We start from the raw sequence: 15277 nt of genomic DNA, 5'->3' as shown, positions 1-15277 counted from the left end.
GGAGAGGGAGGTCTGGGCCTCCCTTCTGAAGCTGCTGCCCCCGCGACCCGACCCCGGATAGGCGGAAGAAAATGGATGGATGGATGGATGGAAGTAATAGAAAAATGCTTAGTTAGGTTAAAGTATGCTAGAAGTAGCAATAAAAAGCTACATTATGCTAAGCAAGAGAGAGAAAAAATTCCAATTAATGACAGTACTGTAAACTATAGCAAGATGAAGTGTTCTAAAATAAATAAAGCTAAAATACGCTAAAATTAGCTAGAGGAAAGCTAAAAAGGTAAAATAAATTAAGCTAACCTATGCCAAGATAAGCTTAAAAAAAGCTAAGATTACGATTAGCTAAAATAAGTTAGACTAGGATTTAAGACAACACTCTGTTGTTCACTTTGTAGTTTATTTATTAGCTTAACATGCTAAGATCTTTAACTAAAGGAAACAAATTAAGTTGTTTTACTTTAAAGGAGACATGTCATGCTTTTAAATCCTTCCATTTCACATTTAAATCGTTCAGTTGGAGTCTATATAAAGTGGAACTGCAATGCTTAGGTCTGAATTCCTCCTTATTGTAACTCCACAATCCCCTCTTTCACCCCTTTTCATCTCATTTTGAGGGTCTCTTTAAAGCCAAACAACTCCGCTCCCCTCCAGCTTTTGGAGCGGTTCATTGGAAACAACAGCCTAAACTGCATCGCTGTCATCTTTGTTTGAATCCATTTCAAAATAAAAGCCCCACGTTTATCCATATGCTGTACACTGAATGCTTCCAAACAGAATGATACATTTTGACAGTATATATAAATGAACCCATATATTAAATATATGGATTTCAACAAAATCAGTCTGTCTTTGGTGAATTGTTTTGAAAAAGCACGGATATTGTGCTTGTTCTTTTCTTGTTGGTGCGGTGTGATCTTTGTAGGTTGACTATGCACTTGCTTCACTGTAATGAAAACAAGGCTGAATCTGATTTTGGCAGATGGCTGTGTGTACGCCGCTGCCCTGCGGGTGCAGTGTAAATGCTCTCAGTAATTAGAATGGGTGTGGTTTTACTGTGGAGGTCGTATCAGAGCGGAGGCAATTTTCTGCGCTCCTAGAGACTCCAAGTACACAACAAAATGCATTTAATGGCTAAAAAAGCAGATTCTGCACGATATGTCTCCTTTAACAAATGACTTGAGTTGAATACAGGAGGTTTAAAGTAGTTTTGATCTCAGCAGATGTGTTTTGTTTCGATGGTTGAACATCTGTCTCGTTCCTGACAAAAGGACACTTATAGAATATTAACGCGTTGACTTATTTTAACCCTGTGATTGAGATCCTCCTCTGCCTTTCCCTCCCTCTGGTCCCTGTCGAACCTTATCAATCTTGTCGAGCCACTCCTTGTTGGACTGCAGCTCGGCCATGAAGGCCTGGTGTTTGAGCCACTTGCTGTGCAGGTTCCTGGCCTCGTCGTAGGACATGTCCTGAGCCGTCAGCATCTTCTCGTTGATCCACAGGTTCAACTGAGGACGTACAGACAGAAAATTATCAAACCGTTCAACTTCTTCGAGTCTGAACGGTTCTGACTTTGAACCATTTTACCTCCTGACAGTCCTGCAGGAACTTCTGCAGGTCTCTGTTGTCCTTCAGCCTCGACAGCAGGTCGTTGGCAGCCTGTCGGTTCTTCTTGCGTCTGTGGAGAAGAAATGATATTTCAGAGCTGGTCTATTTTTCTAGAAACCAGTCAATAAAGACCCCTCTGTCACCTCTGGTCGATGGAGTCCACCTTCTCTTGGATGCGCTCGGCGTTGACGTTGCCGTCAGCGACCAGGCGGCGCCCGGTGTCAACCACGCCGCTGATCTTCTCCTCGTTGGCATCCATGGTGGTCATGAAGTCCTCCTGCTTCTTGATGGCGGCCTCCGCCCCCTCCAGGGTGGTGGGCATCTCTGTGTGAGCCAGGACGTACTCCTGGACCACAAACACAAACAGTGCTGTCTGAATGTGCAGAAACCCAGTTTGAATTTAGAGGTGCACCAATAAATCAGCACAGATTTCCTTCATTCTGGGAGATTGGCCGTCTAACTCCACACAGGTCTGAAAATCAGACACTGCTCTGCTGTTACTCTACCTAATGTCCAGTTAAAACAATTTTGTATTGTTTCAAGGCTATTGTTCAATGTTTTACAGTAAAATAATATTGGAATATTGAAGCTGAATTGTGACCTGATAACACATTACAGTGTCAGGTATTTAAAAAGTCGATATCGGCCAAAATCAGAGTCATCAGGTCAGATTTTTTAAAGATCGGTGATCAGCAAACTGCAATCAGTGCACCTCTAGTGGAATTATACAAGAAATGAGTTTCAGCTCATTGCAGAGTTATTTGGTCACAATTAAAAAGCAAACTAGTGTTTCAGTGAAATAGACTGAAATGAAGACAGACTGCTTTTTCCTTCAATGATCACAGATTTAGTGCCCCCTTTTTTTTTTTTTTTTTTTTTACCAGAAACCCACTGCTGTAATAAAGGTTTCTACCACCAGATGGCAGCATGTGACCTCAGAGGAAAGTGATGCATCTAACAGACTGAAGTTTGGACTGGGCTCAGATCCTCTCATGATGGTTGCAAAGACTTTGATTTCATTTGAACTTTGTATAAAAACAAAAGCAGTAAATCTGTTTATACAACTACTTTTAAACTCAGGAGCACAAGTTTGGATAAATTTCCTTACAAACAAATACAAACCACACGATGTCTGCTCAGGAGCCCAACATTCCCACAGAGCCTCAAAAAAGATTTTAAGTTTCTCTATATTTTAATCTAATACCAAAATTCAGAAACGATTGTTTAAAAATCCTCTAATTTTTTTTTCTCTTTTGAGTGATCGTAACATCTGGTCATAATTTGTAATCACTTTGCTTGAAAAATTATGTTTTCCTGACCTTTAAATAAAGCATTTTTATCTATTTATTTTATCTGTATAAAAAGGATTTTTGACATAAATGTCGTAGAAGAATCAGATGTTTGGTTATACTGCTGGAGAAATTGAAGGCTTATATTTGGAGAAAGGATCATCTTGTGTTGTGACAAAGAATCCAGGGGCGGAGCTAGACTTTTGTGCAAGGGGTGGCTGCTGCACAGGGAAGGCCAACGTGTTTGTTTGTTTGTTTGTTTGTTTGTTTGTTTGTTTGTTTGTTTGTTTGTTTGTTTATTTATTTATTGGGGGACAAATAACGAAAAGCACTCTGTATTCGAAAATTCAAAGTGGGTGTCAAAAATACGCAGATCCAAATGGCTCTAATTTAGATTTATCGAGAAGTATGGATGTGCCAGATGTGGCGCTTGCTAACCCAGCAGCCCCTCTGGCTCCGCCCCTGGAAGAATCAACAAGGTGAAAGGAGTAAAAACACGAGGCAGTAAACGTTCAGGCAGTCGATGGCAGTCAGTGAGAAACACTGATGTGCTGCATGTTTTCTTATTTGACTGATTTGATTTTCAACTCTTTTTTTAGATATAAACAGAATTTACTGTTATTAATACGTCCCTTTTGATGACTTTCATTCTCGTCATTTTCAGTAGAGTGAAAATGAAGTTTTTCCTGCTTTTATGAAAATTCACCTAATGCATGTTTTTACATAATAAATTTCTGGTAGATGTTGAGAACAACCACACGGTCAGAAACCTGCATAAACAGAGCAGGAAACAGACTAACCATCTACTACCAGTAAAACATACTGTAGTGGCAACTCAAGCCAGTGTCAGCTCATTCTGCTCCTGAACTGAGCTGTGTATACTGTGGTTTGATAATAACTGATACATGTGGGGGGTCTAACCCACCTGAACGTTCATTTATTCTGCTGCAAAGAATTTCACACAAAAATCTGGACTGGAAAAACTGCTCTGACAGTCAGTTACTCCAGTTCCTGTCATTTTTAGTCAATGTTACAAATAGAAACTTTATTCTAAAGCCACAGGTTAAAGACCCCTGATCGATGCGCAGGTGTGATGATGGTGATGATGATGATGATGATGCTGGTGTTACCTGGTTGTTGAGGAAGGCCTCGGCCTGCTTGGTGTCCCTCAGGAACAGCTGGTAGGCGTGGGACTGGGACAGTAGGCTCTGGCGGTTCTCCCACATCTTGTGCAGCTCGTTCCAGCCCGTGTCGAGCGCCTGCAGCCGCTGCCGCAGGAACATGTACTGCGCGTCCGTCTGGCCCTGCGTCACCATCTCACCCATGTCCCGCATCTTCTGGTAGTCCTCCTCGTAGTTGCGGATCTCGTTCTTGATGCCCTCGTGCTGAGCCAGCAGCTTCTCGGCCTCGGCCAGCGTGTTGGGCATGTCCTCGGAGGCGATGGCCGTCTGGGTGCGAGACAGCCACGACTGGAAGTCGTCCAGGTCGCGGAGGAACTGCTGCAGCTTGCTGGCCTCGCCCAGGGACTCCTCACGGTTCTTCAACGAGTCCTGTTAACATCAAGAAGAAATAAATAACCTTTTTATTCTAAATCGAACTCACAAAGAATGAATGTGAAACTCAGTGGCAGCAGAAGCAGAGTCACTAACCTTCATGTCCCCACAGACGCCTGTGATCTCAGCCAGACGTCCTCTGATTGCCTCGGACTGCTCCGGGTGTTCGGAGGCTAACCGCTCGGCCTCTTTGCCCAGGTCGCTCAGCTTGTCTTCGATGGCCACCAGGTCTCGCTCCATCCCGGTCAGCTTCCTCTGCAGGGCCATGACGCCAGCCAGGTCATTCCCCAGCTCCTGGGTGGAATCGATCACCTGCAGGAAACAAGCTCAGTGTCGAATACAGAGGAAAACAATAGTTTAGAGCAGTGTTTCCCAAAGTTGGGGTCGGGACCCAAAATGGGGTCCCAAAACTTCAAGGTGGGGTCCTGAAAAGATTTTCTGAATTAATTACATTTTTGCCTTAGTTGTTACAAAGGAGTAAGGTTAGTGTATTTAAAATGGATAAATGTAGTATAAAAAAATTGTTACTATGTTTTGTTGACCTGATACAAATGTTTATCATCCAAAAACAGTTGTGGGTACAGGTCTCTGCTACTGTTATTTTGTGGGTCAAAAGCTGAAAGGTTTGGGAACCACTGCACTTTGGTTCCCAAAGTTGGGCTTTGACCCAATTATGGGTCATGAAGCACCTTGGATAATCTCCAGAAATCAATTTAAAGGATAATAAAATAATTGCTGATGTAATATTTTCCCTATAATTATTACAAAAACACAAGAAAAGTAAAAATAAGTATTTAAATGTGTGTACAAGCTGTTTGGATTGTCAAAAAGCCTGTGTTTTTAGGGTTATTAATGGAGTTCGTGTACTCAGACCAGTAATATTTGGGGTCACAGGTTTTTGCCATGAATATTTTGTGGGTCAGAAGATAAAAGGTTTGGGAACCATTGGTTTAGATGAATGGATATTTAGGTTTTACAGTGGCTGGGGATGACATTAAGCACTAAACTCAAGAAAAACAGCCGATTCATAAGTAATTACTGATTCTAACCTATTAATAATTATACAGATATACTGACTAAATTAAACTGCAAGGTTTGGTCACTTTGAGTAAAGTTCTGTGAGTCCGCTGCAGAGGCAGACCGGTTTGGTTCCGTACCTTGGTCTTCTCTTTAATCCAGGACTTGGTCTCGTTACACTCCAGGTGGTAGTTCTGGACTCCCAGAGCAGAGTTCAGGTTCTCCTTCTTCTGGTCCACCAGGTCTCTGAACTGACTCCACCTGAAGAGACAAACAGAAACAAACCATTTGTCACGTCTGATCCATCAGTTTTTAATCAGTATTTTTATTGACAATCTGATCAGTCTTTGAATTACATGATAAACCAGTTTATTTGTCATATCTTTTTTAAAAAGGGTTTCTAAACCTAACTGAACCAGATTTAAATATTTTAATAATAAGATTATTTACCAGTTTAATCTCAGTTTATGTTTCAGTCTCAGTTCATTTCTTCAGGCTCTCTTCCACCTGCTCTAATTCATGTTGCTGTAAAACCTCATTAAATAGGTGAAGACTGTTCTGACTAAATTGACTCCAGTTTATTTGACTAAATAAATAAATATTTACAGTGTCATCTGACTTACTTAACATTATATTTAGTTGTTTGATTCTGGTAAACACTATAGTAAATCCAGTTTTTGATGCTTGTTTGACCACAGTTTAATTTTCTGATAATCCTGGAGTTTAAACTCTTTGCACTTCCAATGTTTATTTTCTTTTTGTATAGGGTCTAATTAGTTTGGGTTTCCTGCAACATTTAGTCAATTTTCCGTTTAGAAAAGTACAAATTCTTTGTTGCCACAAAACTTGTTTTAATAAAAAGGTGTTAAATGGAGATTAAAGGAGACCAATTATGGGTCCTAGAAATGTTTATGGTATGTCTGTGGGCTATCCAGACCATGTTCATTCAATTTAATGCACAAAATAATTCTCAGATAATAACATTTCCCATTTTCTAGTTCTGCCTGCTCTGACTTCCGTTCAGAAGAGCTGTTTATGTTAATGAGCTCTGTTGGTAACGCCCTCCAAAAATCTATTGACATTAACTCCGCCCTCCAAAGCCAGCGTTTACGTTAGCATGGCTAATAATAGCAGAAGCTCCGTTGTACAACCATATGAGACCCAGAGGCAGAGTCGTGGTCCCAGCTTTTTTTCTCTCCCTCCTCTGCTCTGCTCTCACTCTGCATGCTGTTACCAGAGCTGAGAGCAGCAGCGATCAAAATACCTCAGAAACTCGAACAAACAGGCTTTAACAAGGCTTTAATAAGCTAAACAATAGAGGTACATGAGAAAACGTGTTCATAACGAATGAAAATAAATAATTAAATAGTGTCCATGCCGATCTCAAACCCTGGTCTCCCACTCTCTGGTCCAACACTCTACCCATTGCCCTATTGGAGGCTTGTTGTGAGATGAGCTGCGCACAACAACACGGTGACAGCTTTTTATACTGAGAAGGAGGAGCGTCACCCGGGGGTTGCTAGGTAAGGGGCTGAACGCAGGTTCCGGTGGGTTGTCGTACGGCTTGTGACATCACAAAATGACGGAAGTATAAAACTTGTCATTAATACACATTAAAAATACATTTACTTACAGTAAATATGCCCCTGGGTGCATTTTTTTGGTCATAGGACTGTTTTTTTTAAGAAGTAAATACCCAAAGTTGAGTAAAAAACCTTTAAAAAGTGAATTTTGCATAATAGGTCCCCTTTAATTTAGGTAAATCTAGGTTTAGAGGTGAAGGAGCTAGTTTTAATCCCAGATTTAAGTCTCAGTCTGGTTACCTGGTGTTGAGTTTGTCCTGCTGAGCTTTGATCTCCTTCTCACTGGGATGTCCGCAGTGGATGAGCTGCCGGGCCACCTGGTTGACCACGGCGACCCGGGACGCCTGGCTGTTCATCTCTGGCTCCAGACTCTCAAACCTGGACAGAGACAAGGAGGTTGGACCCATCAGGAAGACCTGAACCCTGCCTTTGTGTTTCCGTTGTTCCTCCGCAGGACGGACCCTGAGGAACCCGGTGCAGTCCTTACCGGTGCTGGATGACCTCCAGGTCCTCTAGTTTCTCGGGGATCTCCATGCTGTTGAGCCACTGCTCCTTCTCATCGATCCACAGCTCACAGGCGCTGGCTTCGCTCAGCATCTTGTAGAGCGCCAGGGCGTCCTGCAGAGCCTGCTTCCTGAGCCGGGTCAGCTCCGCCACCTCCTTGTAACGCTCCTCGATGCCCGCCAGCCGGGTCTGGACCTGCAGACACAAAAACCAGCACCGCGTGAAGACCGAGGGGGACCACAGAGACCATGTTCGTGAGCTGAGAGGCAGAGAGCTGCAGCTGTACCTCCTCAGAGTCTGCCTTCTCCGGCGGCAGCGTCCGGGCCTGATCGTGGAGCGCCTCGATGACGGGTCGGTAGCTCCCAATCTCCTCGGCGACATCTTTGTGTTTCTTCACCAGAGCCTGGGTGGAGAACTCATCATGGCCGACGTCCACGCTGGAGACGATCCGCAGAACGTCCAACATCCAGGTGTCGATGTCGTCAGCATCAGCCTGCAGGAAGGACATCCAGAGTGTTCTGTCCGTCATACGACTGGTCGACGGTTCTGGACGTTTGTTTCAAATAAAACAAGAAACACGTGAAGGTTCTGACCTGGAACTGGTGCTGGTTGCAGGCCTCCTGAAGACGAGCTTTACGGACAGCAGAGAGCCGCTCCAGAGCCGCCCACTGCTCCTACAGGGGGAAAGGTGGAAGAGTTAGTCCCTTTCAAAATAAAAGCGGGTTGTGTTTCAGACTCCAGCACCGGTGCTACCTGGATGTCCTGAATCCGTTCTTTGATCTTCTCGGCTCCGAAGTGGTTGTCGGCCACCAGCTCCTCGCCCTGTTTGATGGTCTGCTGCAGGTGGGCGGCTCGCCCGCTCATCTCGTCTTCGAAGGCTTTGTGCTGACTCAGCAGCCGCACGGCACCTGTCAGATCCTTCCCATAATCCTCGGAGGAGAGGATCTGCTCCTTCTCTCTGATCCAACCCTCCTACAAGAGCAGAACCGTCAGAGATGATCAGGATGGTTTTTACATCAAACACTTTGATGCCATAAATCCTTTGGAATCTTTTAAAAGCTCAACTTGAATTTATCCATCTTTGTATTTGCTAATTAAACAACACTTTCTATGATTATTACCTGAAGTTTTAAACATGTATAAATCACTACGAACTGATTACAAATCATCTATAATTACAAATGTTAAAGACTTTTTTCTATAAATGGTTTAGATCAGTTTAGTAACATCCTAACGGCATCCAGCAAACATTTATTCAATGAAATTTTTTAAACAATTTTTAAATTTCAAATAAGTTTTATTGACCTGCGCATTTCTTGATTTCAGACGTATTTTTATGCAACAATCCAGCTGATTGTTAAATCATATTTTAAGTGCATTTCACTAATTATTTAGACATTTGTTATTTTATTCAATATTTTAGGTATATTCCTTTCATTTAGTTGTTTGAAGATGTTTTTTATTTTAAAGGGATACTTCAAACAGTTTGAAATTTGGTTACATGTGATAATATTCCTGAAGAAAGTGACCCTTACTGCACAGGAAGTGCTACAGCTAGCTGCTCTGCTACTATAAGAACTTCCAGATAACCACAAAAGTCAATGGAAACAGATGCATAATGTGAAACTGACTTAAGTAAAAAGAAAATTATGATTAGCTGTAAAGTTTTATATTTTATTTAATTGACGAGGACAGTGATTCAGTTTGGTCTTTGCTCTCTGCTTGGAATGGCTGATCACTTATCAGCTGGGTGGGATTTAAATGTTCTGTCTTCAAACTGAGTTTGTTCAAAGAGCTACAGCTAATTACATGTTACTGATTTTCTACAGAACCTCACAAACATTCAAACTCAGAGTTGTAAAGTCACTAAGTACAAATACTTTGTTACTGTACTTAAGTAGAAATTTTGGTTATCTGTACTTTACTTGAGTAATTATTTTTCAGCGTACTTTTTACTTTTACTCATTACATTTTTACACAATTATCTGTAACTTCTACTCACTACATTTTTTTAAAAAAAGTAAGAAGTAGAAAGTCATTACTCCTATTTTATTACAAGTTTTTATTACTTAAAAAATACTATCCTGATAAAGTTTGTCTCCTGGATAGAGTCAATTTAATTGTGGTTGGAAGAGAAGTATAAATATATACCATTCTGACACACTATTAATTTGTACACAACCCATCACAGCTGCACGCCGTTAGAAAAAATATTTTTTGGAGAAGTCACCTCCCAATAAATGTCATTTTGGAAAATCTAACCATTCATTTTTACTCAGTACTTTTACTTTTAATACTTAAGTAGATTTTGTGTCAGAAATTTACCTTTTGATACTTAAGTACAAAAAATATCAGATACTTTAAGACTTTTACTCAAGTAATATTTAGAGAAGACTTAAACTTTTACCAAAGTATTATTATGATAAGATACTTGTACTTTTACTGAAGTATCACTTTGATGTACTTTGTACAACAAAGTTCAAACTACCTCTTTGAGTTACTGTATTTGTAAATCTATAAGCAAATAAAAATATAGATTGAGAATTTAAACATCTGAAATGCATCAGAAGTCATGCAGCATAAACAACAACAACAACAACAACAACAATAACAACATAATAATAACAACATAATAATAATAATAATAACAATAATAATAATAATAATAATAATAATAATAATAATAATAATAATAATAACAATAATAATAATAATAATAATAATAATAATAAAAAAAGAGTGCCAAACCTCTTCAGCCATCTCCCAGAAGAACTTCCAGAGGCGCCGGGACTCCTCCAGGCGAGCTCTGCGCTCGGCTGCCAGCTGGGTCAACTCCTGGTAGCAGAACTCCAGGTGAGCCACGCGGTCCCTGATGATCTGAGGGTCACAGGGTTTATAACCTGACAGAGAGGAGGAGCAGGAGGAGTGAGGAGGAGAAAAAGCACCAGACCAGGATGGAACAAACACAAACTGATGATCTGTGGTACCGTCTGTGTCTGTGGCGAATCTCTGAGCGTTGCTGTTGACGTTGCGGACTCGGTCCACCTGGATGCCGATGTCGGCCTCCACCAAGGCGTGTTTCTGCAGCAGGTCCTCCACGCCCAGCAGGTGTTTCCCATAATCCTGAGAGAGCAGCAGCATCTGCAGGCCAGGTCAAAGGTCAAAGGGTGCAGGGAAACAACAAAGGAACAATCAAACTTTATTATGACACTCAAGAAGGAAAACATGCAGCTTGTTTATTTATTATATACATTTAAAAGTTAAATTCTGAAAATGTATGCTTTACTTTAATGTATTTTTAAACAGACAAAAAAATCTCTTTTTTAAAGTCAAAATATTCCTCAACAATTTTGTTTCAGCACTGATAGTTTAAGCATTTTTTTCAAGATATTTTTGGTAAATAAAATAAAGGCATGAAACAAACTAATCCTGATAAAAATCAAGACAAAATGCTAATTTATCCACTCAGGTAATAAAACCAGTAGTTGTTTGGTGAACGACTGGTCGTACCTTCATCTCGTCCATCCAGTCCATGATGTAGAGCATTTCCTGGAAGACCCTCTGCAGACCCAGGTTCAGCTCCAGCCTCTGTCTGCGGGCCTTCAGCAGCTCCAGCAGGTACTCCCACAGCCGGATCACGTTGTCCTTCCTGGCCGTGATGCGCTTGATGTCGTGGTAACTCTCCGCCTCCAGCTCCTTCGCCACAGAAACAACTGCCTGCGCCAGCGGGAGGAGGAGGAGGAGACGGGTCAAACTTTCTGATTCTTTATAAAATACCACACTTGGTGGGATCCGTCTAAATCAGGAGTGAGGAGAGCTTCACCAGCGTTTGGACCGAACCCAGCACAGAACCAGCACAGAATCAGGTGATGGACTCACCTGAACCCGCTCCTCATAGGCTGCTATGTCTGTTTCTATGGCTTCATGTTTTTTGGTGGCAGCTTCAACGGCCTGCAGGTCAAATCCAAAATTATCCTGTTGGGGAGAGAACAGAAAGCAGGAGATGAGAGAAAAACAAGGAAAAGACACAATGAGAGGAGACAGGAAAGTAAACAAGAGAGAAGGAAACAACAGAAGGAACAACAAAACGGAAACAAGAAGAGAGAAATGTGTTGATTCAAAGTGATTCAGTAAGACAAACAGGTGTGTTCTACCTGTGAGACCAGCCTCTGGTTCTCGCTCAGCCACGTCTCTCTCATGGCGGCTTTACGGTCAAATCTGCGAGCGAGTTGCTCCAGTTTCTCTTGGCGAATCAGCTCCGTCCTCAACGCCAGCTCTCGCTCGTGCTCCGCCTTCTCCAGGCGCTCCCATGCCTACAACAAACACACCCGCGATACACAGCATGAGCGAATCAGAGGGTCACTCCGGTGGTCAAAGACCTACAGATTCAACCGAAGTCTGTGATTCTGGATATAAAGAGCTGTCCACATCAGTTTCAAAGCCTCCATTCAAGAGAACCCTTTAAAGAAAAACTCTGACTCATTGGAAAAATAGACATTATTTGATAAACATTTACTTCAACTATAATAACCAGACTGTAATACTGTTGGCTCTTTAGTTTTCATAAATCGATAAAAACATATTGCCACACTGACGCTAGCATGTTATTTACACCACAAAGCATTCTGGGTAAATGATGTTTCCCAGCTGTTTGGTGAAAGCTCTATCCAGCTTCAACATTAATTAGACACTGTCTGACGTTCAGACATTTTAAATGAAACCAGAGAGCATTGATAGAGAGGAGAATGTAAAAATGACTCAGCCTGCAAATAAAACCTGGATGGAGGACACCAGAGCTGCTTCATGGAAGGAGTACCTTAACTTTAGCCTGTTAGCTATTGCATTAGCTCCCGTGCTAGTCTATATATGGCATTAGCTCACATGCTAATCTATCTATGGTGTTAGCTTGCATGCTAATCTATAGGCTGTGTCCAAAACGACAGGCCGGGTCCTCCGGAGGACCCAGACTACCCGGTCGAGGCAGGCCGGGTCCTTGGTAGACCGGGAAGACCGGAAAAAAAAAGAGGCTGTGAATTTGGACGGTCTAGCCTCCCCTCCACCCCGGCGTACGTCATGTCACCTAGCAACAGTGACGACACTAAACAAGCAAACTTAAATCAAAATTAGAAAAATATCAATATATTATCATTATTAATATCACAAAACTATAAAATTAACTTAAAGGTAACATTTGAAGAACTAATTGACCCGCTGTAGGTTCATGTTTATTTCGCGTTTTTTAATGACAAAAATAATATTTAAAAACACGTCTATACAAATGATAAAAGTATTAGAATTACAACCGCCAATTTTTTAAAATTTTTGTATCGCCTTATTTTTATTTAAAACGTATTTTCTCTCGCTTCATCCGCCATTACTAGCATAAAAGAAATCTCCGATCGGGCCGCAATGCATTATGGGATATGCTGGGCCGGGAAGGATCCATCAGACCAGTCCTTCGATTTGGGCCAAAGGAAGGACGTATTTGTCAGCCGCATCGGAGGAGTCTTCGGTTTTGGACGGCCTTCGTCGCGGCGCTGTGACGTATGCGGCCGACAAATTCGACCTTCGGAGGACCCGGCCTGCCATTTTGGACACAGCATATGGCATTAACTTGCATGCTAATCTATCTATGTTGTTAGCTCCTGTGCTAATTTATCTTGAGCCATATATGGCGTTAGCTCCCGTGCTAGCCTATATATGGCGTTAGCTCCCGTGCTAGTCTATATATGGCATTAGCTCACATGCTAATCTACTTATGGCAGGGTTTCCTCTAGGATTTTTTTTTAACTGCGGTAGTGGTGGTGGGCTGTTGGGGCAGGGGGACTAAGAAATTAGATTTTCATGTGTCACAAACAACAACTTTTAGTAAAATAGAAAAACAACATTTGAAGGCCAACAAGTAGCCAAAGATCCCTTTAAAAATTTTAAACTGTGCCCACTCTTGCGGCTACGGGTGCAGCACTTTCACAGAAACTTAATGTGTTCAGTCCAGTATTGTGTTCCCACCAGAGTCATCTGAAATGGGACTCAAAGTTTATTAAAGGGATCTCCGATTAGTTGTAATATTAGTCTTTGTTTGATAAACATATACTTTAACTGTAAAATAAAGACTGTAAAAATACTGTAGACTGTTTAGTTTTTATAATTTTACAAAATATATTTTAACACAGATGTAGCCATTTTATTTACACACAAAGCACTCTGGGTAAACGATGACATAAAGTTTAAGGGAAGTCACCTTGTTGATGTCAGAGATGAGTTTTCCCTCTCGAGGAGTGTAAACCTTCTGATTGTTTGCTCTCATTTTACTCTGGATGGTGAACAAAAGGACCTCCAGGTTTCCTTTTTCTGTAAACCTGCACAAACAAAAACAAACCCACGTCAGGAACTGACATCAGTGGACCACAAAAATCACCAAACTACAGAGCTGAAGCCTGATGTTGCCACTGACTTGGGTGGTTTCTCCACAGTTCGGTACGTGTTGAAGGCCTGCAGCTGCTGCTGGACTCCCACCAGAGAGTTGGCGAACTTCCTGTTGTTGAGGATGATGATGGTCTGCTCGATCCACTCCAGCAGGTCAGACGCCAGAGACTCGTACTTCTCAATCATCTTCTCCGTCTCAATGGCATTATCCAGAACCTGCAAGACGCAGCCGAGGGTTTTAAAAACTCTGACCAAACTCAAGCTTTTCCTAAAATAAATTTTATTTTACTATCACAATTAGGGAAAAAAAACAGAATAAAACAAATCTAACAGATAAATGAGACTAAATGTTTTGTTTACATCAACAGACATTTTAAATCTCTGTCTTTATCTGTTTAGAAAGTTTTGACAAAGTTTTATTTTCTTTTATTATATCTTTTTTCGGAGTAATAATTTTTTTTCTGACCCATTGAAACTAACCTGAATCATAAATGTCACTAAAACCTGATTAATATTGGATGTAGAAATGAGCGATATAAACGATATACGGTAGAAACAATATAAATTTGTCCTATGATACAGATCTGTTGTCTACCGGCCAACCGCGCAATTTTTTATGACGACGTAACCAGCTGGAGTCAAAACAGAGGAAGCGGGAAGCAGCGTGGCTGAGAGCGCAAATGAAGAGGGGGAAAAAAACTTATCTGGACCTGGTTTGGGTGTGGGAAAATGAACCCCGAACTGTTAACGTATTTATGTGACGGCGCGTCCTCCGACCGACCACACTGCCTGCTGCGGGAGGAGCGCTGCACATGGTGACGCAGCGAGGCGACAGTCAGTGCAGGTGAAGCAGTGCTCCAGGACGCACAAAAGCTCGCTGAGTCTGGACCTCGTTTCTCCTGCGGTCATAGCGCGACGATGCACGGCCGAATGTGTTCCAAAGCGCGACCATAACTCAGCCTTTACTGTCTCCTTGTACAGCGGGGAAGCGCTGTGGTAAAGGCTGACAGTCAGACTGTCTTTCCAAAAAAAAAAAAAAGTAAAGCATAAATGGGATGATTGTCACCCCGACGGAGCGTGCACAGACTAAACACGTGGAGTGCAGAAAAAATAATCTGCAAAGTGTGTAGAAAGTAATAAATACAAACAATTTGTTTTACCACCTTAAAACAAAGCAGGTGATTCCAAACACAACATCCAATGGATGCAGATATCTATTACATTAAAGTTATTGTGTGTGTGTGTGTGTGTGTGTGTGTGTGTGTGTGTGTGTGTGTGTGTGTGTGTGTGTGTGTGTGTGTGT

At 41.7% G+C, this 15277-nt stretch overlaps 1 protein-coding gene across 1 annotated transcript in view; it reads right to left on the bottom strand.

Moving 5' to 3' along the window:
• Positions 1 to 15277, bottom strand: part of LOC106525830 (spectrin beta chain, non-erythrocytic 1) — a gene marked incomplete at its 5' end in the record, with an annotated part of 64167 nt that overhangs the window by 47663 nt on the left and 1227 nt on the right. Inside the window, 18 exon segments of the mRNA XM_014020181.1 lie at positions 1356 to 1502; positions 1582 to 1672; positions 1746 to 1948; positions 4022 to 4441; positions 4541 to 4756; positions 5602 to 5722; positions 7285 to 7422; positions 7532 to 7743; positions 7835 to 8041; positions 8142 to 8222; positions 8302 to 8520; positions 10297 to 10448; positions 10536 to 10689; positions 11059 to 11265; positions 11428 to 11523; positions 11703 to 11861; positions 13790 to 13907; positions 14003 to 14190. Of these exon segments, the coding sequence (XP_013875635.1) occupies positions 1356 to 1502; positions 1582 to 1672; positions 1746 to 1948; positions 4022 to 4441; positions 4541 to 4756; positions 5602 to 5722; positions 7285 to 7422; positions 7532 to 7743; positions 7835 to 8041; positions 8142 to 8222; positions 8302 to 8520; positions 10297 to 10448; positions 10536 to 10689; positions 11059 to 11265; positions 11428 to 11523; positions 11703 to 11861; positions 13790 to 13907; positions 14003 to 14190 (3129 nt within the window).

The sequence above is a fragment of the Austrofundulus limnaeus genome, unplaced genomic scaffold, assembly GCF_001266775.1.
Source record: "Austrofundulus limnaeus strain Quisiro unplaced genomic scaffold, Austrofundulus_limnaeus-1.0 Scaffold243, whole genome shotgun sequence".
NCBI lineage: Eukaryota > Metazoa > Chordata > Actinopteri > Cyprinodontiformes > Rivulidae > Austrofundulus > Austrofundulus limnaeus.
Note: the sequence above shows the minus strand (reverse complement) of the source record. Positions and strands in the feature narration are given on the sequence as shown.